At 40.8% G+C, this 24,849-nt stretch overlaps 1 protein-coding gene across 5 annotated transcripts in view; it reads left to right on the top strand.

Moving 5' to 3' along the window:
* PHF20 (PHD finger protein 20) overlaps positions 1 to 24,849 on the top strand; it is a 136,043-nt gene that overhangs the window by 3,839 nt on the left and 107,355 nt on the right. For all 5 annotated transcript variants that reach the window (XM_040247416.1, XM_040247417.1, XM_040247413.1 and 2 more), the window contains one exon: positions 17,526 to 17,640. In XM_040247416.1, coding sequence (XP_040103350.1) covers positions 17,558 to 17,640 — 83 coding nt within the window. In that variant the 5' untranslated portion in view covers positions 17,526 to 17,557. The remainder of the gene's footprint in view (positions 1 to 17,525; positions 17,641 to 24,849) is intronic.

The following is a 24,849-nucleotide window of genomic DNA, read 5'->3' as shown; positions in this document are numbered from 1 at the left end:
GCCATAATCCTATTCTGGGCCCTAATCAGGACAAACCTGAATTTTTGTCCTCTCTACACCTCCCCCCGCCCACCATCCCTCACATGAGTGTTAGATAGACCCTCTTCAGTAACAAATTTGATCTTGATTTGGCTCTAGTCCCAGCACTTCCACTCACTGTGAGACCTCAGGCAAGTCACTTAATGCTACTGGACCTCATTCTCCCCATTTGTAAAACGAGGGGCTGATTTTCTCAAGGTCTACTGTGCTCTGAGCCTTGGTCCGTACCTTGCTTAGAAACCCAGTGCCTGTGGGCGCTTGTTATGGCAGATCTGATTTCCTTCACGTGCTCTGTTGGGTTTGCTGCCAATCATTTCCGTGTCCGAGTCACTTCTGCCACCAGCTCTTCTAGCCAAGGCAGCCAGCTTGTCCTCAAACCCAACTTCAGCATTCTTCTGCCTCAGTGTCTCTGCCATCTCCATGCTTTAGTTCATTCGAAACTAAGCCTCCCAAAGAAGTCTTCTTGAATTCTCTATTCAGTGTTAGCTACTAACCTGAATTACAAAGAGGGAGTCTGTAGTTTACACACAACTTTATTTATAGGTTCTCTTATCTGATGTGTATTTTAAAAATGTCTTCCCCTCCTCCTCACCCCAGCTTTCATTTTTGCTTTGAATTAGCAGAGTAGATAGAATGAAATTTAAAAATGAAGCAAGTAGTTTGCCCTAGGCTGGAGCTTGGGGAAAATAAATGTCATGCTTTTAGCTCTCTTCAGGTCTCCCAGATTGGGGGTCAGAGGTGTATATAACCTCCTAAGGCCCCTTCTTCATCTTTCTAGGAAATGATGGCGGGGGGGAGTTGTTTCTTGATTACTTTTTTTTAAAATAAATTTTCTTTAAACCAAAATGTGTACTTAGAGCTTCCTTGGTTAGGTTGTAAGCTTGGAGAAAGTCTTGTTTCTCTCTTACTCATCTCAGCAACTGCCCTTTACAGGTTGTTGATTAACCTTGGGGTAACCTTTTAAAAATTGAAACCTTGATTTGTAATGATGCTGTAACAACTTTGCTGGATCTCGTGTTAGGTATCCAGCTGTCCTTTGTTTTCTTTGGCCAAATAATGGAAGGATAAGCTTGTATAAATCATGTAAAATTTTAGGAGGTGAGTATGAGTCACCAAACATAAAATAGGGCAGTTGTATCAATATGAGAGGGAGGTAGTGCCTGAATCAGTGGACTTAGGGGAAGGAGGAAGAGGAGGGGCCTGGGGAAGGGTTTTAAAGTGGGGCTTCCTTGGTGGTTCAGACAGTAAAGAGTCTGCCTACAGTTCAGGAGACCCAGCTGAGTTCAACCCCTGGGCTGGGAAGATCCTCTGGAGAAGGGAATGGCTACCCACTCCAGTACCCTTGCCTGGAGAATTCCATGGACAGAGGAGCCTGTCTGGCTACAGTCCCATGGGGTTGCAAAAAGTTGGACTGAGCAATTAACACTAACATATTTGGTAAGAGTTTATCCCTTGTCAGGAACATAATTCTAGGGTTTTAAAGACTGACTCCCAGGCATCTTAGATGAGTCTTTGGTTCTCTTTGTCCTAGTAGAGACCTGATTTTCATGAGGTCTCTTTATTTGTGTGGAAAAGGTGCGTGGCTAGGTGGATTGACATATCTACCTTGCTTCTACAGGTGCTGGGATTTCTAGGTTATGGAACCTTTACCTGGGAATGTGGGCATTTTAGTTAGCAGTTTTTGGAGCACTCTGTTAGATCTTATTGAACATTTACAATTTATCTATTATTCTCACCTGGCAGACAAGAAAACTGAGATTAATTTATTTGTCCAAGGTCACTTGGCTAATGACCCAGGTGGCTTTGCCTTCAGGTTTGGTGCTCATACATCCACCTCTGAACAGCTGCCTTACCTTTCTCCCTCAGGGTTTGAATAAGTCACATTGGTCACAGCATCAAACAGGTGGCAGCCTGAAGCGCAGGCCTGAGGCACTGCTGAGAGAAGATGTGGCTTTGCCACCTCATCTCAGATTCCGTTCCTGACCATGGAAACTTCCCTTAATTGTAGAAACTAAACTCTCTCAGCTGAGGCTGCCTTTCTCCCCTTCTTGAGACTCTCCGGAACATGGCTGGTTTGGGCTGCTTGACAGCCCCTTGGTCTATGGAGTGGTGAATGCTGTCCAGAGTGCTTTGACAGGTAGGAAGTCGGTCATGCTCTGCCCTGTATGAAATTTATGCATCTGCAATTCAGAAAAGCATAATAGTTAAAGATGCCACCTTTCATGTCCAGGCTGCATGGTATGTGGTGGCGAAGAACCAGAATTGGGAGGCATCTGTCACTCTCTTGGGCTCCATGTCATGTGGCTGTGGGGCTCAAACCTCTTGGGACTTTCCCTGTGGCACAGACATTGGAGACAGACTCCCAGCATGGCAAGTTACTAACCTATCTGGACCTGTTTTCTCTCTCAAGTATCATACTAGCCTCACATCTATCGTTAGAAATATTGGTAAATGTTGCCCTTTCTCTCCATTTCCTAATCTGTAAAATGGAAATAAGAAAATCTAATTTATAAGGTTATTAAAACTTGGTGAACTGTGAAGAGTTGAGTATATGTTACCATTAATTTGTTTTATTCCTTTTATAAAATGTTTGACCTTGTTTCTTGATATTTCATCTGTAACTACATTAGTACTCTCTGTAAGAGAGAACACTTAAAATTTGTTCCTTATTTTCACACAAATTTAACAGTAATCCCTTAATATCATTAGTGTTCAGGTTTCTCAAAGGCCTTTATAAAACATATATATTTTTTAAATTGAAGTGTAGTTGATTTATAATATTGTATTATTTTGCACTGTACAGCAAAATGATTCATTTATACAAATATACATCCTTTTAAAAATATTCTTTTCCATTATGGTTTATCATAGGAATATACTGAATATAGTTCTCTGTGCTATACTGTAGGACCTTGTTGTTCAAAGTCCTTAATATTTTGGTCACAGTATTTGCAGGATCTCAGTTCCCACCAGAGATCTAACCTGGGCCCCCAGGAAGGAAAGTGCCAAGTCCTAACCAGTGGACCACCAGGGAATTCCCTCAGAGCCCTTTTTAAAAAAATGTGTAGTTTTTAAAAATTGAAGTATAGTTGATTTGCAATGTGTCAATCTTTATTGTACAGCAAAGTGACTTGTTTGTATACATACATACATTTAAAAAAAAAAAATTCTTTTCCATTATGGTTTATCCCAGGAGATTGGATATAGTTCCCTGTGCTATATAGTAGGATCTTGTTGTTCATCCATCCTATGTGTAATAGTTTATATCTGCTAATTCCAAATTCCCAGTCCTCCCCTCCTCCGCCTCCCACCCCCTTGGCAACCACAAGTCTGTTTTCTATGTCTGTGAGTCTTTTCTGTTTGGTAAATAAGTTCATTTGTGTCAGCCTACGCCGGTACTCTTGCCTGGAGAATCCCATGGACAGAGGAGCCTGGTGGGCTCCAGTCCATGGGGTTGCAAAGAGTTGGACAGGACTGAAGTGACTGAGCATGCATGCATGTGTCATATACTAGATTCCACATAAAAATGATGTCATATAGTATTTGTCTTTCTGACTTACTTCACTTAGTATGATAATGTCTAGTTGCATCCATATTGCTGCACACTGCATTATTTCATTCTTTTTTTATGGCTGAATAGTATTCTATTGTATATATGTACCACATCTTCTTTATTCCAAGGCCTTATTTTTAAATGCAGTATAAATACTGTGGGTTTTGGAGTAGATCCTGCTTTTAAAATCCAAGCTCTTCCTCCTAGCCAGGTGACCAAGAGCAAGTTACTTGCTCTAAGTCTGTTTTCCCTCCTCTGAAAAATAGGATAATACTGCCAATTTTTCTGCATTGTTGGGAATAAAGTATTTTTCATGGATTAGCATGTGATAAAAACTCAGTAAAAGTTAGCCATCTCCTGGTATTAATAATAAAGACCAGGAATATTGACTATTAAACAATTTTTATTTATCTTTAAAATCCCATGCACAATGAATTGGTTGTAATTTAGGGAAATGTCTTTGGAGGTCACATGGGGTAATGACTCCATCTCCAAATTGTTTTACTTTGTAATATAGTGATACCTCAATTAAGGAATTCTGTAAGAACAGTTTAGTCAGGTGTGTTTTAAAAAAGATTCCCTTCCCTAAAAAGAATCCACACAAACCCACTCCAGAGCTACGTGACACCATTTATAGAGCCCTCCCAGCGACTGAAAACAGATTACAGCTTTTCTTAGGCTCCAGGGGCAAAATTCTGGTCTGTCTTCAGGTGCCTGGTTCCCTGTGCTTTGCCTTACTACCGTGGAGTAACACCAGTTCCTACATTTACCTGTGGAGAGCACTTTTCAAAAAGTCTCCACGGAATTGTCTCCTTGAATTCCTATATCCCTCAAGATGGGTGATACTGATCTCTCTCTTTTCTTTCCTCCTGTTTTGTCAATGAGGAAACTAAGGTTATCTCATTAAAGAAGCATCTGACTGCCAAGTAACAGTGCTGCTTGTTAGACTCTGGGGGTGCCTATGAGGAGTTAAATGCCTGAGGAGAGATCGGCTCAGACACAGTCAGTTTCAGAGTAGAGTGCTGTGTCGTGACCCATGCAGCAGGCAAGGCTGCCACGGGTGAATAATGGGGTGGGCCCTGGCCCAGCAGCCCTTTGGGGAGGTGCTGATGGCTGAGCCCCACTGAAGGACCTGGCAGAGAGAAAGCAGCATTGCAGGGAGTCTGGGTATGTGGGAGGCATGAGCAGTAATAACCTTGAGAGGTTGTCATGTGCCAGGCTCTGTGATAAGTAATTTTTGCTTTTTTTTGGCTGCATCATGTGGCCTGTGGAATCTTAGTTCCCTGACTAGGGATCAAATCTGTGCCCCCTGTCCTGGAAGCAGGGTTTCTTAACCACTGGACCACCAGGGAAATCCCTGTGTTAAATAATTTTTATCTTCACAGCACCTATAGGAAGATATGAAGTAAGTACTGGTACTATTCCCATTTAATAAATGAGTAGCCTGAGGCCCAGAGAGGAAATGACTTGTGCAAGGCTATCTGGAAAATGGTGGAGCTGGGGGTCAAACCCAGCAGTCTGTTTAGAATTCTGGCTCATAACCACCATGTGCCGTTGGCCCTCTGCTGATTGTCTGCTTGACTTCTTTTAAGTTCCCATCTTTAACAGCCCGTGGTTTGACTTGGTCATAGTTGCTAACTCACTGGAGGCCTTGATGCTACACTGAGTAGTTTGAACTCTGTTCTGTAGGGGAACTACTGAGTGGTTTTTTTTTTTTTTTTTTTGAGATGTAATTGAGATATGACCTGAGGTTTTAAACAGAGGTGTCTTATGATCAGATTTATACTTTAGAAATATTAGTGTAGTAGCACTGATGAAGAGTAGCCACAGTTAGTTGACTAGTCAGATTACCTGGATTCATTCAGTTCCTTGCCCCAGTACTTGGTAGCTTTGTCATTTGGGCAGCTTACTTTCTGAACCTTCATTTTTTCAACTCTAAAATGATAATAATAATAATTCTCATCACAGAACTATGAGGTAGATACTAAATGAGATGATGTTATATAAAGCACTTAGAATAGTGTCTATCATAAAATAACCACTCAGAGGTCAGCTTATAAGACAGTATTGATTTGGATCCAGGGAGCATGTGGCTGGAGGTCTTGAGCTCCACTAAGAGTTGTTGCGTTTGTGTGTTCAGTCGTGTGAGACTCTTTGTGACCGTATGGACTGTAGCCTGCTAGGCTCCTCTGTCCATGGGATTTCCCAGGCAAGAATACTGGAGTGTGTTGCCATGGCCTCCTCCAGGGGATCTTTCTGACCCAGGCGTTATAACTCAGGTCTCTGCTTTGGCAGGCAAGTTCTTTACCACTAGCGCCACCTAGGAAGCCAGAGAGTTGTTGCAGTAATTGGATTAGAACTGATGGGGGCCTGAACTGGGCAGCCGCTGGATGGTGGGAGAAACCTAGTAGGTGTGACAAAATGGTGACTGAGAGTGAGATGTGAAGGCAGTGCCCATGCTCCTGGCTTGGCACATTGGCCAGTCTTGGGGCCTCAAACTGTGATGGGGAGAAGGAGAAGGAACTTGGGCGGGTAAGATGGTTAGCTCAGTGAGGCTGAGTAATGTGCCGAAGATCAGTCACTCAGCAGATATGTTCTGGAGTTAAGCCTGGGCTCCTTAACCAGTTCATTCTCAGTAATTCAGAAGATGTAGGCTCAACCTGTGTTTGTTGTCTGTCTGAATTTTAATTGTGGTAGAAAAAGACTTCTAGAGAAAGCATTTCAAGTATCTGGGAAGAGGGTAAGGGAATTTTTTTAAGCTTCTTTTCTTTCTTTCTCCTTCCTTTCCTCCCTTCTTCCCTTGTTTCCTTCTCTACCCTCTCAAGTAAAAGAGGCTAATCCAATTCTTTCAGTGTGATTTGGGCAAGCGTGAGGGAGTGGTAATGATTGGCTTTAGACTCTGTGTCATTGAGGAGAAATTAATGATGGAGGGGCCATTGCCCCTACTTGAAACAACTTGTCAGTTCTCTAGGACTATGGATGTGCTCTTTAAAAAATATATATATATTTGACTGTGCTGGGTCTTTGTTGCTGCTCATGGGCCTTCTTTAGTTGCAGCAAGTGGGGCTACTCTCTAGTTATGCTACATGGGCTTCTGGTTGCAGTGGCTTCTCTTGTGGAGCCTGGGCTCTAGACCTTGAGGGCAGTAGTTGTGACACAAGGGCTTAGTTGCATGTGGGATCTTAATTCCCAGACCACGGATTGAATCCGTGTACCCTGCGTTGGCAGGTGGATTCTTAACCCCTGGACCGCCAGGGAAATCCCTAGATGTGCTCTTTTATGTTCATTATATTGAATACTGTTTGTAATGTTGCATAATAACAGTGACCGTAATCCTTTGGGTTTGATATCCTTTTTGCTAGTGCTACTACTATCACACAGCCATTTTATCACCAGTATTGAATATTTGGTGTGTACTGTCCTGAGCACTTGACATCCATTAGCTCGCTTAGCCTGACAACCCGAGGAGGTAGGGGTTATTAGTCCCCTTTTATAGAAGGGCAAACAGGGAGGCTCAGTGATTTTTCTCATCTTCACTTAGCAGGCAATGAGTGGAGCCAGGATTGGTCAGAATCTGAGTCTGAAACCTGACTGCTCCCATCCCTAAGTACTGCCTGGCTTTCCTCCAAGACAGAACTTTGGAAGAGTCCCCTTGGAAGCTTCCTCCTGTGAGTTGTAGTTGTCCCTGGACCTGTGCTCTTCTGGGACTGTAGTCAGGCTGCAGGGTTGCAGCCAGCGTTTTCACCTCCTAGGCTCAGGGCTGTGGGGGATTGGGAGGGAAGCTCATTCCTGCTGAGACACCTTGCCTCTAGGACTTCCCCTCTGCCTAGAATTCTTTTCCTCCTATATCTGTAAATAGTTGTCTCCTTGTCATTTAGATCTCTGCTCAGACCTCAGCTCCTCAGAGTTCTTTCTAACAGCCTTATCTAAAGGATTCTGCCACGTCGACTGACTCAAGTCGTTTCATTGGGTTTTCCGCTACAGAACTTACCCTCCCAGAAATGATCTTATCTGCATATCTGTTGTCCTGTTTCTGCCTTCCCTGCTAGAGAACAGGGCCGGGGATGTCCTGTCATCTTGCTGTCTGTCTTGGGGCCCTGGCACAGAGCTGGCTTTCAGTAAATACTGAATGAAGGAGGCATATAGATCTAAGCTGGTCTTTCGCTTGAAGTGTCCTTCACTTTGAAAGGGGGTTACATTAAGTTTATTTTTTGCTTGTTTTGTTTTTTATATATTTTTAAACTTTTTATTTTGTATTGGAGTGTAGCAGGTTAACAGTGTTGTGATAGTTTCAGGTAGTTGGCAGGGGAGGGGGTGAGGGGGGGCAGGGAACTCAGCCATACATATGTATGTATCCATTCTCCCTCAAACTCCCCTCCCATCCAGACTGCCACATAACATGAGCCGCATTCCCTGTGCTGTACAGCAGGACCTTGTTGTTAATCCATTTAAAATAAAGCAGTGGGTATATGTTGATCCCAAACTCCCAAACTATCCCTTCCCCCCATCCCTCACCCCAGCAGCCATAAGTTCTTTCTCTAAGCCTGTGAATCTGTTTCTGTTTTATAAAGAAGTTCATTTGTATCATTTATGTTTAGATTCCACACATAAGGGATGTCATAGGACAGTTATTCTTCTTTGTCTGACTTAGTATGACAGTCTGTAGGTCCACCCATGTTGCTGCAGATGGCATTAATTCTTCTTTTTTTAATGGCTGAATAATGTTATAGGTACCACATCTTTATCCATTCCTCTGTCAATGGACATTTAGGTTGCTTCCATGTCCTGGCTATTGTAAACATTGCCCCACTAAACACTGGGGTGCATGTGTCTTCAGACCATGCTTTTCTCCCGATGCATGCCCAAGAGTGGGATTGCAGGGTCATATGGTAGGTCTGTTTTTAGTTTTTTAAGGAATCTCCATACTGTTCTCCCTAGTGGCTGAACCAGTTTACATTCCCACAAACAGTGTAGGAGGATTCCTTTCTCTCCACACCCTCTCCAGCATTTACTGTTTGTGGATTTTTTGATGATAGCCATTTAGGCTGGTGTGAGGTGTACATTAACTTTAAAAGGCACCATCATCCTTTAATGGAGATTGAATTGCAAGCCTAGTGTAAGCACTATTAGGTTATTGTAAAGCCCATTCTGTAGTTTCTGGAGGTTGCCAGTCTTTTCAGAGTTTATTTTCTCTTAACCCTGATGAGAGCCAACTCGTTGAAAGGTCTTGTTCCCTGCCCACCTATCACAAATTCATTGTTATTTTAAGTCTTTAGTCTCTTCTCTCTAGCACATTAGGGTTGCTGAGGGCAGGGCCTCCAGTTACCATGGCTACAGTACTCTTAAACCTCTCCCAAAATAAAATCCAGAGTCCAAGTCAGTACATTAACTATAAATATATTATGAATTTAGAAAATTCTGCTGCTGTCTTTTGAACACCTACTTTGTGCTAGTCATACAGGGGCTTTGCAGATTTTTTTTTTATTTTCCCCCCATACCGCATGACATACAGGAGCTTAATTCCCTGACCAGAGATCTAACACATTTCCCCTGCTGCGGAAGAGCAGAGTCTTAACCATTGGGCCACCAGGGAAGTCCCAAGATACACATGCTTTCTTTTTTTAAAAATAATTACATTAATTAATTAATCTTTGGCTGTGCTGGGTCTTCGTTGCTGCAAGGACTTTTCTCTAGTTGTGAGTTGGGGCTAGTGTCTGGTGGCAGTGTGCAGGTTTCTCATTACGATGGCTTCTCTTGTGGCGGAGCATGAGCTCCAGGGTGCGTCGGGTTCAGTAGGTGCCATTCCAGGACTCTAGAGCACAGGCTCAGTAGTTGTGCACGGGGTAGGTTGTTCTGAGGCATGTAGGATCTTCCTGGACCAGGAATCAAACTCATGTTTCCTGCATTGGCAGGCAGATTCTTTACCACTGAGCCATCAGGGAAGCCCAAGAAGTACATTCTTCAGTTCAGTTCAGTGGCTCAGTTGTGTCCGACTCATGGACTGCAGCACACCAGGCTTCCCTGTCCATCACCAACTCCTGGAGCCTGCCCAGACTCATGTCCATCAAGTTGGTGATGCCACCCAACAATCTCATCTTCTGTCATCCCCTTCTCCTCCCGCCTTCAATCTTTCCCAGCATCTGGGTCTTTTCCAGTGAATCTTCTTCACATCAGGTGGCCAAAGTATTGGAGGTTCAACTTCAGCATCAGTCCTTCTAATGAATATTCAGGACTGATTTCCTTTAGGATGGACTGGTTTGATCTTCTTGCAGTTCAAGGGACTGTTAAGAGTCTTCTCCAACATCACAGTTCAAAAGCATCAATTCTTCAGCATTCAGCTTTCTTTATGGTCCAACTCTCATATCCATACATGACTCCTGGAAAACCATAGCTTTGACTAGACGGACCTTTGTTGGCAAACTAATGTCTCTGCTTTGTAATATGCTGTCTAGGTTTATCATAGCTTTTCTTCCAAGGAGCGAACGTCTTTTAATTTCATGGCTGCCATCACCACCTGCAGTGATTTTGGAGCCCAAGAAAATGAAGTCTCTCACTGTTTCCATTGTTTCCCCATCTATTTGGCATGAAGTGATGGAACCAGATGCCATGATCTTAGTTTTCTGAATGTTGAGCTTCAAGCCAACTTTTTCACTCTCCTCTTTCACTTTCATCAAGAGGCTCTTTAGTTCTTCTTCACTTTCTGCCATAAGGGTGTCATCTCCATATCTGAGGTTATTGATATTTCTCCCAGCAATCTTGATTCTAGCTTGTGCTTCATCCAGCCTGGCATTTTGCATGATATACTCTGCATATAAGTTAAATAAACAGGTGATGGTATACAGCCTTGAGGTACTCCTTTCCCAATTTGGAACCAGTCCGTTGTTCCATATCCAGTTCTAACTGTTGCTTCTTGACCTGCATACAGATTTCTCAGGAGGCAAGTAATGTGGTCTGGTATTCCCACCTCTTGAATTTTCCACAGTTTGTTGTGATCTACACAGTCAAAGGCTTTGCTGTAGTCAATAAAGCAGAAGTAGATATTTTTCTGGAACTCTCTTGCTTTTTCTGTTTTCCAACAGATGTTGGCAATTTGATGTTTCCCTGCCTTTTCTATAAATCTAGCATGAACATCTGGAAGTTCTCGGTTCACATACTGTTGAAGCCTAGCTTGGAGAATTTTGAGCATTACTTTGCTAGCATGTGAGATGAGTGCAATTGTGGGGTAGTTTGAACATTCTTTGGCATTGCCCTTCTTTGGGACTGGAATGAAAACTGACCTTTTCCAGCCCTGTGGCCACTGCTGAGTTTTCCAAATTTGCTGGCATATGGAGTGCAGCACTTTCACAGCATCATTTTTTAGAATTTGAAATAGCTCAACTGGAATTCCATCACCTCCACTAGCTTTGTTCATAGTGATGCTTCCTAAGGCCCACCTGACTTCGGACTCTAGGATGTCTGGCTCTAGGTGAGTGATCACACCATTGTGGTTATCTGGGTCATTAAGGTCTTTTTTGTATAGTTCTTCTTTGTATTCTTGCCACCTCTTCTTAATATCTTCTGCTTCTGTTAGGTCCAGACCATTTCTGTCCTTTATTGTGCCCATGTTTGCATGAAATCCCTTGGTATCTCTAATCTTCTTAAAGAGATCTCTAGTCTTTCCCATTCTATTGTTTTCTTCTATTTCTTTGCATTGATTGCTGAGGAAGGCTTTCTTATCTCTCCTTGCTATTCTTTGGAACTCTGCATTCAGATGGTTATATCTTTCCTTTTCTCCTTTGCCTTTCACTTCTCTTCTTTTCTCAGCTATTTGTAAGGCCTCCTCAGACAACCGTTTTGCCTTTCTGCACTTCTTTTTCTTGGGGATGGTCTTGATCACTGCCTCCTGTATAATGTCACGAAATTCTGTCCATAGTTCTTCAGGCACTCTGTCTATCAGATCTAATCCCTTGAATCTATTTGTCACTTCCACTGTATAATCATAAGCAATTTGATTTAGGTCATACCTGAATGGTCTAGTGGTTTTCCCTACTTTCTTCAATTTAATTCTGAATTTTGCAAAAATGAGTTCATGATCTGAGCCACAGTCAGCTCCTGGTCTTGTTTTTGCTGACTGTATAGTTTCTCCATCTTTGGCTGCAAAAAATATAATCAATATAATTTCCATATTGCCCATCTGGTGATGTCCATGTGTAGAGTCATCTCTTGTGTTGTTGGAAGAGGGTGTTATGACCTGTGCGTTCTCTTGGCAAAACTCTGTTAGCCCTTGCCGTGCTTCATTTTATACTCCAAGGCCAAATTTGCCTGTTACTCCAGGTATCTTTTGACTTCCTACTTTTGCATTCCAATCCCCTATATTGAAAATGATGTCTTGAAGGTCTTGTAGGTCTTCATAGGACTGTTCAGCTTCTTTGGTGTTAGTAGTTGGGGCATAGATTTGGATTACTGTGATATTGAATGGTTTGCCTTGAAAACAAACAGAGATCATTCTGTCTTTTTTTTTTTTTAATAGTTTAATGTATTTTAATAGCAAACTTAACAGGAACAGCACAGAAGACAGACAACATTAAAAACATATGCTTGCATGTAGGACAACTCAGTTAGAAAAGTATAGTGAATGGATAGAATCTACTGCATGATAAAAATGCTACAAACTCCACTTAGTTGCAGTCAATAAGAAATTTACTTGTTTTAAAAAAATCCAAATGCTGGCATTGTCCAGAAAAATTTAACAGGTTTATTTATAATTGTTATAAAGTTGAACTGCTGAAACTTGTTCACTGAAACATTTTGACTTTCATTAATACTTATGTACCTGCATTTATATTAAAAATTCACACACAAATGAAAATGGAAAAACTGCTAATACCTGATTTCTGTCCCCTATTTTCCACTTGCAATCATATACTTAGGTACCTTTTGACCCCATGGAAAAAAGTATCTAACGTTCAGAACTACCAATAACAGGAAGAAGATAATTTTTTTTTTTTAAAGAATGAAATGTTTCCCATCATAGTGGATTCTTAAGCACGTTCTCCACGTATGCGGCGTGCTAGCTGGATGTCTTTTGGCATAATTGTTACACGTTTGGCATGGATAGCACACAGGTTGGTGTCTTCAAAAAGGCCAACCAGATAGGCCTCACTTGCCTCCTGCAAAGCACCAATAGCTGCACTCTGGAAGCGCAGATCTGTTTTGAAGTCCTGAGCAATTTCTCGCACCAGACGCTGGAAGGGAAGTTTGCAAATCAGAAGTTCAGCGGACTTATGATAACGTCTAATTTCACGGAGTGCCACAGTACCAGGCCTGTAATGATGAGGTTTCTTCACCCGTCCAGTAGAGGGCGCACTCTTGCGAGCGGCTTTTGTAGCGAGTTGCGTCCTCGGTGCGGGCAGTCTGTTTTGTACGAGCCATGGTATAGAGACCTCTTTACTTACCCACCTTCTCCTTCGGCTGGAGCTCGGTGAGCTAGAGGCGGCGCTGGCATTGGAGAGCGACGGCGGCGCGGTGGCGGCTGCGAACACAATTCCATTCTGTCATTTTTGACACTGCACCCAAATATTATATTTCAGACTCTTGTTGACTTTGAGGGCCACTCCATTTCTTCTAAGGGATTCTTACCCACAGTAGTAGATATTCTTAAGGTTAGAAAATTCAAACAATAAAGAAGTTAAAAAATGAGAAGTTGAATTTTCTTGCTCTATTCCTTTTATTAAGGGAACTAATGAACAGTTATTTTGTTCCTTCTTAGAGGGAAGAAACATGCATAGAGTCTGCATATAATAGATCTGTCTGTATATATGCTTATTTGTATTAAAGGGGTAATACTGTATACCTGCCTCTACACCATGCTTTTTTTACTTGACGGTGTATCTTGCAGATGGGCTCCATATCCGCATCTACAGGTTACCATTTTACGTTTTAATAGCTGTACCACATTCTGTTTATGTATAGACGGCCATAATTCATTTAAGTGGGCCTCTTGATGGTCATTTTAATTGCAGAAATGTATTGTTCATCCACACAAGTAATTTGGCAGACTTTGGGGGATGTGTCTGTAGGATGTCGCTTGCTATGGGTCTGTTGGGTTGCGGGTATTTGCATATTTGTAGATAGTGTCAAGTTGCCTCTACATAAGATTTTCCAATTTATGCTTCTACCAACAGAGTATAAGCATCATTTTTCCTCATCCCTGAAAGCACTGGGTATTTTATGTTGAAATTATTAGCCTGAAGAGTGAAAAGTTGTTACTTTGATTTGCATTTCCTTTAGTTTAGATGATGTTATATGGATAAGGATAATATAATCATATGTTTATTAGATCTTTGTATTATTCCTGCCTCCCTTTCCCACAAGCCTCTCCCTTCCCTACCTGGGAATCTGCCAGTTCTTGCATTTTGCTTATTTTTAAGTGAGTTGTTTGGCTCTTTTGTTCTTGGTTTATATGCACTCCTTGTTAATAAAGTAAGTTAGCCCTTTGGTCATATGTGTTGAAGTTATTTTCTCTAAGTTTGTTGTTTGTGAAAGTGCCCTTTAAACTGTGTTACACAGTATACATTTAAAGCTTTCATTATCATTGATACAAGGGCATTGACTGCAAATGCTGTATTTAAGGAAATAAACTAGGCTCTCTTGTCTCCTGTGGAGCAGTGAGCACACATTGTAGGGTAATTTGGTTTTTTATTTTATTTTTAATTAAAAAATTTTTTTTGACCTTGCTGCATGGCAACTTAGTTCCTCCTAGGGATTAAACCCATGACCCCTAACCACTGGACCACCAGGGAATTCCCTGTAGAGAAATTTGAATGTAAAGGAGTAGTTTGAAGTCCTGCCAGGGTCTTTAAAATGGAATCATATATGAGTACAGATTGCATCAGATTTTTTTTCTCATAGTTTGCCTGGGTGTCTTTATTGAACATATTTCCTCTTCCTATTTTGGAACTAGAACTTTTTGGAAGAAAAAAATCTAAGGCCCTGAAGAATGCATAAGTTAAAAGCTACAGAATCTTAACCCTCTTGCAGCTTGAGAAAAATGTGTGTTTAAATGTAAGAAGTAAAAACTTATATAATCTTCTTAATTCCTACTTCTGTCTTGAACTATTTTTTATTCTTTAGTAGATGTTGTCAAGTTAAATTGAGGCTTTCAGATGGTTGTCCCTCCCTTTGCCCTTTGTTAGAGCTCCTTCATCTCTTCTCAGTGTTTGTGTTTGTCTTCCTGGGTGGACGGGAGCTGGGACTGAGTTGGACTTCTGAGTCCTGATTTCCAGCACAGTGCCTTTCTGACAGTGCTCACTAATGATTTTTTGAATAAATTAATGTGAAATTTAAAAACAAACTCTGCCATCCCAGAGGAGTGGAGGGATTTGGGCATGGGACATAAGAGTCACATAGTCCTTAGTCTTGTTCTGACTGATATCAGAGTGGAGCTTCAAATAAATGGGTCAGAGTTACAATGAAACCTGTTTCAGTTCATGATAAGGAAGACCTTTAACAATTCTGCCTCAAGAGGAATTAGTTTTCTTGAGCCATTAAGAATAATTTGCTCATTTTCATTCACTGCCTTGTTCTCACACTCCTGTATTTTAATGGAAGGACTCCTTAGGGAAGCTGTGTGGTAAAAGAATTAATTCAGAAATCAAGCAGACCTGGGCTTTTGTTCTGGGGCTGGTCACTTAGCACCAGAACCTTAGCCCAATTACTTTAAACCAAATTTCTTCATATGTGATAATAGGATTATAATTAGCTGCTAACTATATAGTCCTTATACCATTCCTTAAATGGATTATCTCATTTAGTCTTCATACCCACTGCCTGGAGATAGGTACCTGGTATCACCATCCCATTTTAGGGAGAGGAAACAAATTCTGATCGTTAAGTAATTCACCCAAATTCATTCTGATGATAAGGGGTGGGGTTGAGGATTAAAGGCCAATAATTTAATCCTGTTACATTAATGCCATCTCTAAAAGGGAACTGTCTCCCTGCATGAAGTCTAATATATACTAGCTGCTCTGGTGAGTTCTCAGTGCCACTCTTCTTGTGTGCCATCATCTTTTCATATAATCTGAGAGGCAAAACTATCAATCTGAATATTACTTGTTATGCATGAAGTCAAAAAGATAATTTGAGGTGCCTTTTCAGGCAAGTCAAAATGAAGACTTTTTACTTACGTTAGGTTTGATATCTCATTTTCCTGGAGAGTGAAGTATAGCTAGTCACTGACTTGCCCTTTCCTAGGGTCCATATCATCCAAATACTCTTGTTTGACATAGCTTTTCAGTTGAAACTGTCAGCTGTTCCTGTCTTAGTCTGGTATTTGCTTTATGTGTTCCCCAATATCAGCCCTTTGGAATGAGTTGTTTAATATAATGGATAGCTCATCCTGTACATCTTTTTTTCCTCATGGGAAATTTCCAGTGTGAAAAGTTGTAAATTTAGGAAACTGTTTAAGAGGGAGAGATCACTTACAACCTGTTTTTTTTCTTCCAGTCTTTTTTTTTTTTTTTTAATGCACATGAGTTTTACTGTGAGTTCAGAGGGATATAATTTTACATCCTGCTTTTTCATGTAATATATTGCAAGAAAACGTGATGGTATGTACACATTAGATATGAGGACCCACTTCTGTGATTACTCCTCGTTCATCTGTTACAAAGATTGCCCTTGTGATATGAGGCAGCTATTGCCCTGAGGAGTGCTCTGGCATTGCTTAGGCAGTATAGGCTGTTGGGATCCAAAGTTCAGTGAGAGAGAATTTACTGGGGGTTGGCCTTGCTATGGAGGTGGCCTGCTCAAGTGCCCCAAGAGCTCAGAGTGGTTACATCTCCAGCAAAACCACCACTAGCCCCTAAAGATCAATTTTACTCATATGGACAATGATCACCAATCCCAGTTTGTCAGAATTTACTCAAGAAGAAGCAGAAAACAGAAGAAAGAATGAATAAATAGACATTTCTTGTCCAGCCTTCCAAAAGTAAAGGACCAGAAATCAGAGTTCAGCTTTTGTTTCCTTCCTTTGTAGCACTTAAGATTCATAACAGTTGCAGTTTGCAGTTAAGTCGTTTGTTCTACTGGCTACATTTCCAACCAGCCCCCCACCCCCAGTAGACTGGAGGCTTCAGTTCAGTTCAGTTGGTCAGTCGTGTCTGACTCTTTGCGACCCCATGAATTGCAGCACGCCAGGCCTCCCTGTCCATCACCAACTCCCGGAGTTCACTCACACTCATGTCCATCGAGTCGGTGATGCCATCCAGCCATCTCATCCTCGGTCGTCCCCTTCTCCTCCTGCCCCCAATCCCTCCCAGCATCAGTCTTTTCCAGTGAGGAGGCCAGGAATTGTGTCTCTTTTGGTCTTGAGGACTGTTTTTCTAAAGTCTCTCAGCAGATGTTTGTTATCATTTGTCTTCAGCAAATGATTAAATTGACTTCTGAGTGACTGTTTTTCTTTGGTGTTCTGAGGAGTCCCCTTTACAGGTGAATCCTTGGTAAGCAGTACTGGGGGCTTCTCAGGTGGCGCTAGAGGTAAAGAACCTGCCTGTCAATGCAGAAGACGTAAGAAACACAAGTTCCATCACTAGGGCAGGAAGATCCCCTGGAGGAGGGCATAGCAACCTACTCCAGTATTCTTGCCTGTATAATCTCGTGGACACAGGAGCCTGGGGGTTACAGTCTGTGGGGTTGCCAAGAGTTGGACATGACCGGAGCAACTGAGCACTCCTTCCAGTTCCAGAGATACAAGATGCTGTGTGATAGAGGAGGAGCCAGCGGAGGGCACACCTGGGCTAGGATGAGGGCAGGAGTAGAGCAGGGTGCTGACGCGGTTTCCTGGAGCTTTGTGTTTTGAATAATGCCTGTTTGTCTTTTATGTGTAGTGAGTGATACTCTACTCTGGGCAGACTTTGCCTAAGTTTCATAAATATTTAATTGGCTTTTTCAGGAGAATAAAAGCAGCCCCGTTGATGACTGAAAATGACAAAGCATCCACCTAACAGACGAGGAATCAGCTTTGAAGTGGGAGCCCAGTTGGAAGCCCGGGACCGATTAAAAAACTGGTACTTTTACATTTTTCTGTTAATTAAATCCTTCAGTAAAGGACATGTGCCAGCACTGATAAAGAGGGATAGCCTAGGCTTTTCTGTAGTGTGTTCCTGCTCCCTGACTCTTAAGTCTAGAGCTGTGGTAATATCTTTCTCTTTGGTGCTGGGATCCCTGTGTTGAGGGAACTATCTAGTTATATGTGTTTCCCTTTTCTGCCTGTTCATCTGGAGGAGTTATGGAAAGAAGAAGCAGGAAGTGGCTACAGGGAAGAGTTATTAGTGGCAACTTATTCTTGGCTGCCTGTCGAAAGATCAGGGATGGAAGAATGAAGAAAAGGGGGGTAAATCAGAGCAGTTTGTGTGTTGCAAACAACCCCTCTTGTTTTCTGGGTGTGTTGTTGTATGGTTGAAACTTAGTCATCACATCATAGGGATGATTAGGTTCAGAAACTGAGAGGTTGCAGTCCCAACTTTGTCGTTGTCTCATGACCTCTGGTTGGTAATTAGCCACTCTGAGCATCAGCTTCATCTGTAAATATGGGTATTAGTAATACCGACCTCAACAAGAGTTTTTCTGAGAATCAAATAACAGGATGTGTGGGGAAAGGCCTTGTAAACTGTAAAGTGGTGGTTGTTGTTGAGGATATCCTGGAGTTTAGTCTTTTGTTTATGCTTAAAGTGAAAGTGAGGATTTCAAAATTCAGACCTTTCTGTGAGTTTTCATAAGGAAGACTGTAGTGCTTTTGAGTGTCAGAATAGACGGGCTGGCCAGCGCCTGGTGCTTAGGAGGAGAAGATGGGACGAGAAGCGGGGGAAATGGGGTAGAATATGCCTCTGCTGCCTTTTGGGGCTGGGAGAGTCAACATAAGAATTAGACCCTTTGAACACCTGCTTGTTGCTGGAATTATTTCCCTTCTGTGGTTTCCCTCAGTAATGTTTAAGGCAGCTTAATCAAGAGAAATAATTCTTTTTAGATTTGGAGAAAAAATTAAAATATTGAAAAAGTTCAAAAGTACAGCTAACCATAAGATAATCTGTGTACTCGTCACTCAGAATTACTGAATTTTAACACTTTTGTTTTATTTATATTTAAAAAAATAAAGGACATGAAATGTTCCCGGTATAATGGTAGTATCTTTTATGCCCTTTCCAATTCAGTTCCACTCTTGCCTTTCTTAGAGGCAGCCCGCATCTTATAGTTAGTGCTGTCCTTCCCATGATTTACATTTTTAGTGTATGTATCCATAAATAATACTCGTTGGCATCACTTTGGGTGTTTTTAAAAAATTCATGTAAGTGTTCTCATATTGTTTGTTTCTTTTCTGTATTTCGTGTTTTTGTGATTTACCCATATTGGTATAGATATTTGTCCTCATTTCTGTATAGAGTTCCACTGCATGAATTTTGTTTAGTTAGTCTTGTACTGATGGACATTTAGATTCTAGTTCTTCCCTTTATACATAGTGCTACCCTGAACATTTCTATCTCTTTGTGCACATGTGCATGGATATTTCTTGGGTAATGGCTTTCAAACTTTTTGACCATAATCTAGTATAAGAAATATTTTAAAGAAAGCCAGTGTAGTACTTGGCGTATACACAATGTAAATTTAAAAGAAGCAAAACTTTTGTGAAACAGTCCTTAACCTAAATACATGCAATATACTCTGTTTCCTAATATACACACAAAACTGCTGGTTGTGAACCATTAATTTATTTTACAATCTGCTGATTTTACAATGTACTGCAGTCAGTCTGAGAAGCCCTCCTCCAGTGAATTTGTTAAGTAATATGATAAACACATTTTCAGTTTTACTGGAAATTGCACAGAGTTCTAACCACAGGATCACCAGGGAAGCCCCGAGTTTCAGCTTTTTATTATGAAAAGATTTTAAACAGAATCAAAAGTTCAGAGAATAGTGCAATGAACACTATGCCTTCCACCTGTATTCACTAATTGTTAATATATGTACCCAACGTACTTTATATACTTATTGTAATGTAACTAATTGTACAATTAGCAATCATTTCATAATATCTAACATCCAGAACCTATTCAGATTTATGTCTCTTTAGTTACTTTTATTCCATGATAATCCTTCTCCCCTCCCCTACTCTTTGCCTTTCATGGCATTATTTTTAAGCAACATTTATTTTGTAGAATATTCCACATTCTGAGTTGGTCACATTGTTTTCTCACAGCGAGTTTAACTTGTTTCTTGTATTCTCTATTTCCTGTAAACTAGAAGTTAGGTTTAGACTTCAGGTTAAACGTTGTCTTGCAGACTGGCTGAATGGTAATGCTGTGTGTTTCATATCGCATCCCATCAGGGGACACATAAAGCTCTGTCATCCCGCTCTCTGTTCCAGTGTGTCACTTGGATAAAGTAATGACTGCCATTTCCCACCATCTTAAAATTGTATTTTTCCCTGTCAGAGTACTAAATAATTTGTGCGGGTACTTTGGAATATATCTTAAGTGTTTCCCTATACTATTTACCTAATGATTTTTAGCATCCATCGATAATCCTTCAATCAGCTATTATACCAGAAGTGGAAGAATACTGATTTTTTTCGCCTCTCTCATGCAGTGTTTTATTGTTACAGCTGATGTTTTTTTGTAAGAAGAGCGTTTTTTTTTTTTTTTCTTTATCCCTTTTTAAAGATCACTAAGGATTGAGATTATTCAGCCTGCTGTTGTAGTTGGTTACATTCATTATTTTCTTTTGTGCTAAAATTTTCCCAAACTTGGTCCATGGCAGACTGTTTAAACGAGCTTCTTTGATCTTGAGTATTCCTTCTGTGGCATTACTGGAAGACCCAGATTTATTTCACCTGTCCTGCTCCCAAGACCCTGTCCATTTCTCCAAGGAGACCTGGTTTCTTTTAGTTAGACGTGGTACTTAGAACTTAAGTTCTAAGTTGGGCACTGGGTTTGTTTATTGCTGCTAAAATGTCATTGCTTTAAAGACTTTTTTTAGTGGTTGGAGCTAAGAAATAGTTGTTTTGAAACATTATGAGTTCATTTTTATTTTTTGGCCACATCACGTGGCATGCAGAATCTTGGTTCCCAGACCAGTCAAACCCATGCCCCCTGCATTGGGAGCACAGAGTCTTAACCACTGGACCACCAGGGAAGTCCCTGTGAGTTCATTTTTATATTTCTAATTTAAATGGAACATTTTGTAATTTTTACAATTTTGCCTTTCTTTTTTATTAAATGTCTTTGTTTCAAATCACACTAATATATTAACCCATTTGCTTTATTCTGTATTACACACAAAATAGTTTAAAGTTACAATACTGATATTAAAAAAAATCTGAGTGAAACTTAAGATTTTCCTGACATTTAAAAAAATTATGGGGACTTCCCTGGTGGTCCATTGGTTAAGATTCTGAGCTCCCAATGCAGAGGGCCCAGGTTCATTCCCTGGTCAGGGAATTAGATCCCATATGCTGCAACCAAGAGACCTCATGTTACAACTAAGAGCTGGCATGGCCAAATAAATAAATATATTAAAAAATTATGTACCCTTCCCTCCAGGATAAATTATATTTAATTTGTTACAAATTAAATAGGACTCTAAATTAAATAATGTAAGTTCCTTCTCAGTACTCTTACAGTATAATTTTATTTTTACATTAAAATTTTTTATGTGCATACAGTAAAATTTCCCTTTTTTTGGTGTATATGCCTATGAGTTTTAACTCATGTGTGGATTCTTGTAAGCATCAGAACTAACAGGAAACAGAGTACTTCAAAGACTTCTCTCATGCTACACCTTTGCCAGTCTATACTTATTTGATTTGATAATTTTGTTTACTGTCTTCCTCACTAGAATGCTAACTCAGTAAGGAATAGGGTGTTAGGACTGGTTTCCGAGAAACAGTGCAGTTGATTTATTTGGAAACTTTATGTGGGAGAAATGGGGAGTGAGGTGGAGAGACTGAGAGAGCTATGGACTATCTTGTGAGTCTGATCCCTGGAAAGGAGAAAGGAAGATGATAGGAAGTCCTAGGATGCCGTGCAGTACTCAGAAGGTTTTGGCAATGGAGATGGTGAGTCCTCAAGCCAAAGGTGCTGTCAAAAGAGTCTTGTCTCCATATATCCCTGCTCACTCAGCCATTGGCTGGGGACAGCCCCAGAGAAGTGTGGCGATGGAACAGAGGTGGTGACGAGTGTCAAGCTGCTATAGCTGGGATCAGTTATTAGCACTTGCTAAGGATGTGAAGCGTGTATTTTCAAGGCAGCCACAGATGGGCTATCTGTTCTGTTCTCTAATGTATTTCCATTGCCTCAAAATTGAACCTGGCATATAATAGATGCTCAATAAAATTTGTGAACTGAGCTCCAGATGATTTTAGGAAAACATTTTCCTAGGTTGTTTTGATTGCTTACATCTTAAGTTTGAGAGAAAAAATGTCTTAATTGTAGCATAGTTTGTTCACAATAGTGATTCAGTTTTTTCTAAATTATATTCTGTTATAGGTTGTGACAAGATATAAAAATTCTTTGTACTAAACAGTAAATCCTGTGGCTTATCTATCTTATGTACAGTAGTTTGTTTCTTTTAATCCCACACACCTAGTTTGTCCCCTCCCTTCTCTTTGGTAACCAGAAGTTTTCTATGTTTGTGAGTCTGTTTCTATTTGATTTATAGATTCATTTATATTGTTTTTTATATTCCACATATAATGTGTAGTATTTGTCTTTCTCTGACTGTTTTACTTTACTAAGCATGATCTTCTCTAGGTCCATCTGTATCACTGCAAATGTCATATTTCATTCTTTTTAATGACTAAGTAATATTCCATTATATTTGTTTATACCACACCTTCTTAAGCCAATTGTTGATGGGCATTTTTGTTGTTTCCTTGTCTTGGCTATTGTCTCAATAAATAGTGCTGGTGTGAACATTGAGGTGCATGTATCTTTTTGAATTAAAGTTTTTGGTTTTTCTGAATATTTTTCCAATCCCACCCTGGAGTGGGATTATTGGATCATATAGTAGCTCTCTTTTTAGTTTTTTGAGAAGCCTCTATACTGTTTTCCATAGTGGCTGTACTAATTTGCATTTCCACCAACAGTGTATGAGGATTTCCTTGAGAAAATGTTTTTTAGTGTTAAAGAATTAGATAGCAACTAGGAAAAGGACTGACTGCCAGGCTTTCCATATGCAGCATCTCCATTAAGATTTCTCAACAAGCTATGAGGTTCTTTATTGTTTCAATTTTATAAATAAGGGAAGAAACTGAGGCTCACAGAGGCAAAAGTCCTTTGTCCCAAATTTCAGAGCTGGTGATTTGAAACCCTGTTGATCTGACTCCAAAGCTTGGCCATATCTCCCAGGTGATTCCTTTCTCTGGTGATATTTTTTCTGTGTGTGCTTCCCTATTTCCTAGATTGGCTACTAGTTGCAAAAAAAGAAAAAAATAAATAGCGGGGGGATGAGAAGAGTTACTTTTCAAAACACATGACAGAAGTGTAATGGAGACAAAAATGTGACTTCAAGTGGTCTTTCTGGATTAATGCTTTTATAAAAGGTCTGTATTGATTAATTTTGTCTGTATTGCTTAAACAGAACCCTGTTCAAGGGTTCACCTTTGTAAACTCACCTTTTCTCACCTTTGTTAACTGCACATTTTCTATTTCTGTTAAACTAGTAACAGTAACAATGACAGCGAATGTTTATCAAAGATTTTCTGTGTATCGGGTATGATGCCATTTGCTTTACATGGGCCATCTCATTTACTACCCCATAGCAAGTCAATTGGGAACTGAAGCTCAGAGAGAGAATGACTTACCCAGGGTTAGAAGTTAATCACTGCTGAATCTGAGACCTCCTGACCCAGTTTTGTTTGATGACAGTGTTTTGTGTACCTTTCCAGAATTTATTTATAAAACACTCAACCCAGCTTTTCTTAAATTACAAGATCCCCCCCAAATCATGGAACTAGGATTCCCCCCCCCCCCCGGCCTTTTTTTGGGAGGGGGGGCATGCTGTGCAGTTAGTGGAATCTTAGTTCCCTGACCAGGGATTGAACCTGGGCCCTTGTCATTGAAAGTGCAGAGTCCTAACCACTGAACTGCCAGGGAATTCCCTCAGAAATAGGATTTCTGTTTTCTCAGTGAAAGTGAAAGTTGCTCAGTTGTGTCCGACTCTTTGTGACCCCATGGACTATCCAGTCCATGGAATTATCCAGGCCAGAATACTGGAGTGGATGGCCTTTCCCTTCTCCAGGGGATCTTCCCAATCTAGGGATCAAACCCAGGTCTCCCGCATTGCAGGTAGCTTCTTTACCAACTGAGCCACAAGGGAAGCCCAAGAATACTGGAGTGGGTAGCTTATCCCTTCTCCAGCAGATCTTCCCGACCCAGGAATCCAACTGGGGTCTCCTGCATTGCAGGCAGATTCTTTACCAACTGAGCTATCAGGGAAGCCTGTTTTCTCAGAGACAGGCATTTGTAAAATATAGATTTAGATTTTCCAGGGAGATCATTAGTTCTCAAAGCAGTTTATCTCACCAAACAGACTATAGACTATTGATAAGAATCTGCCTTCTAATTTTAGACCTACCACTGTGGGGTGAACTTTCCACATATCTGTCTTCTGCTCTGTAGATGGAGTAATTCTGCCTGCCCTCTCACTTCCACCATTGCATCAATAAGCTGACTGTCTAATGGATGAGAGGCTGCAGTTTCCTAGTAATGATGCTTGGTGGATGGAATGGAAACCTCTTTTTCTGATGCCTTCTGCCTTCTTCCTGTCATCTGGTGGGAGCGCACCATCTGTCCTGAACAGTAGGCTTGGCCTTCCCTGTTCTTGCTCTGAACACAGTGAAAAAAGCTCCTCTGTCTGTTGCTTTCCTGATTCTTTGGCATGTTTCCACCACCTTGTTTCCATTTAAGTTGATCATGGTCTCCTTCCATTTCTTGTACAAAGGATTTCAGAATCTGAGTTACATAATGTCCTTAACGCTCTTTCTTTTCTATTTCTTTTTCATTAGGATTATTTGCACTGATCAAGTCTGGGTTCCCGGTTCATACCTCTTCACTTCTTGTGCCATCTTTTTTAAAAAAAAAAGTTACCTCATTTCTGAGCTTTCCACATATGTGTATTGAGACATTATACTAGGCACTATGGAATAAAGAGAAATCATTGCCTTCAGCTAGTAGGGCCCTCAAGAAGTTTAAGGCCAGTGAAGTATTTGGCTTTGGCTGTAG

The sequence above is a fragment of the Oryx dammah genome, unplaced genomic scaffold (genome assembly GCF_014754425.2).
Source record: "Oryx dammah isolate SB20612 unplaced genomic scaffold, SCBI_Odam_1.1 HiC_scaffold_10, whole genome shotgun sequence".
NCBI lineage: Eukaryota > Metazoa > Chordata > Mammalia > Artiodactyla > Bovidae > Oryx > Oryx dammah.
The sequence above is the reverse complement of the archived record's forward strand: the minus strand, read 5'-3'. Positions and strand labels throughout refer to the sequence as shown.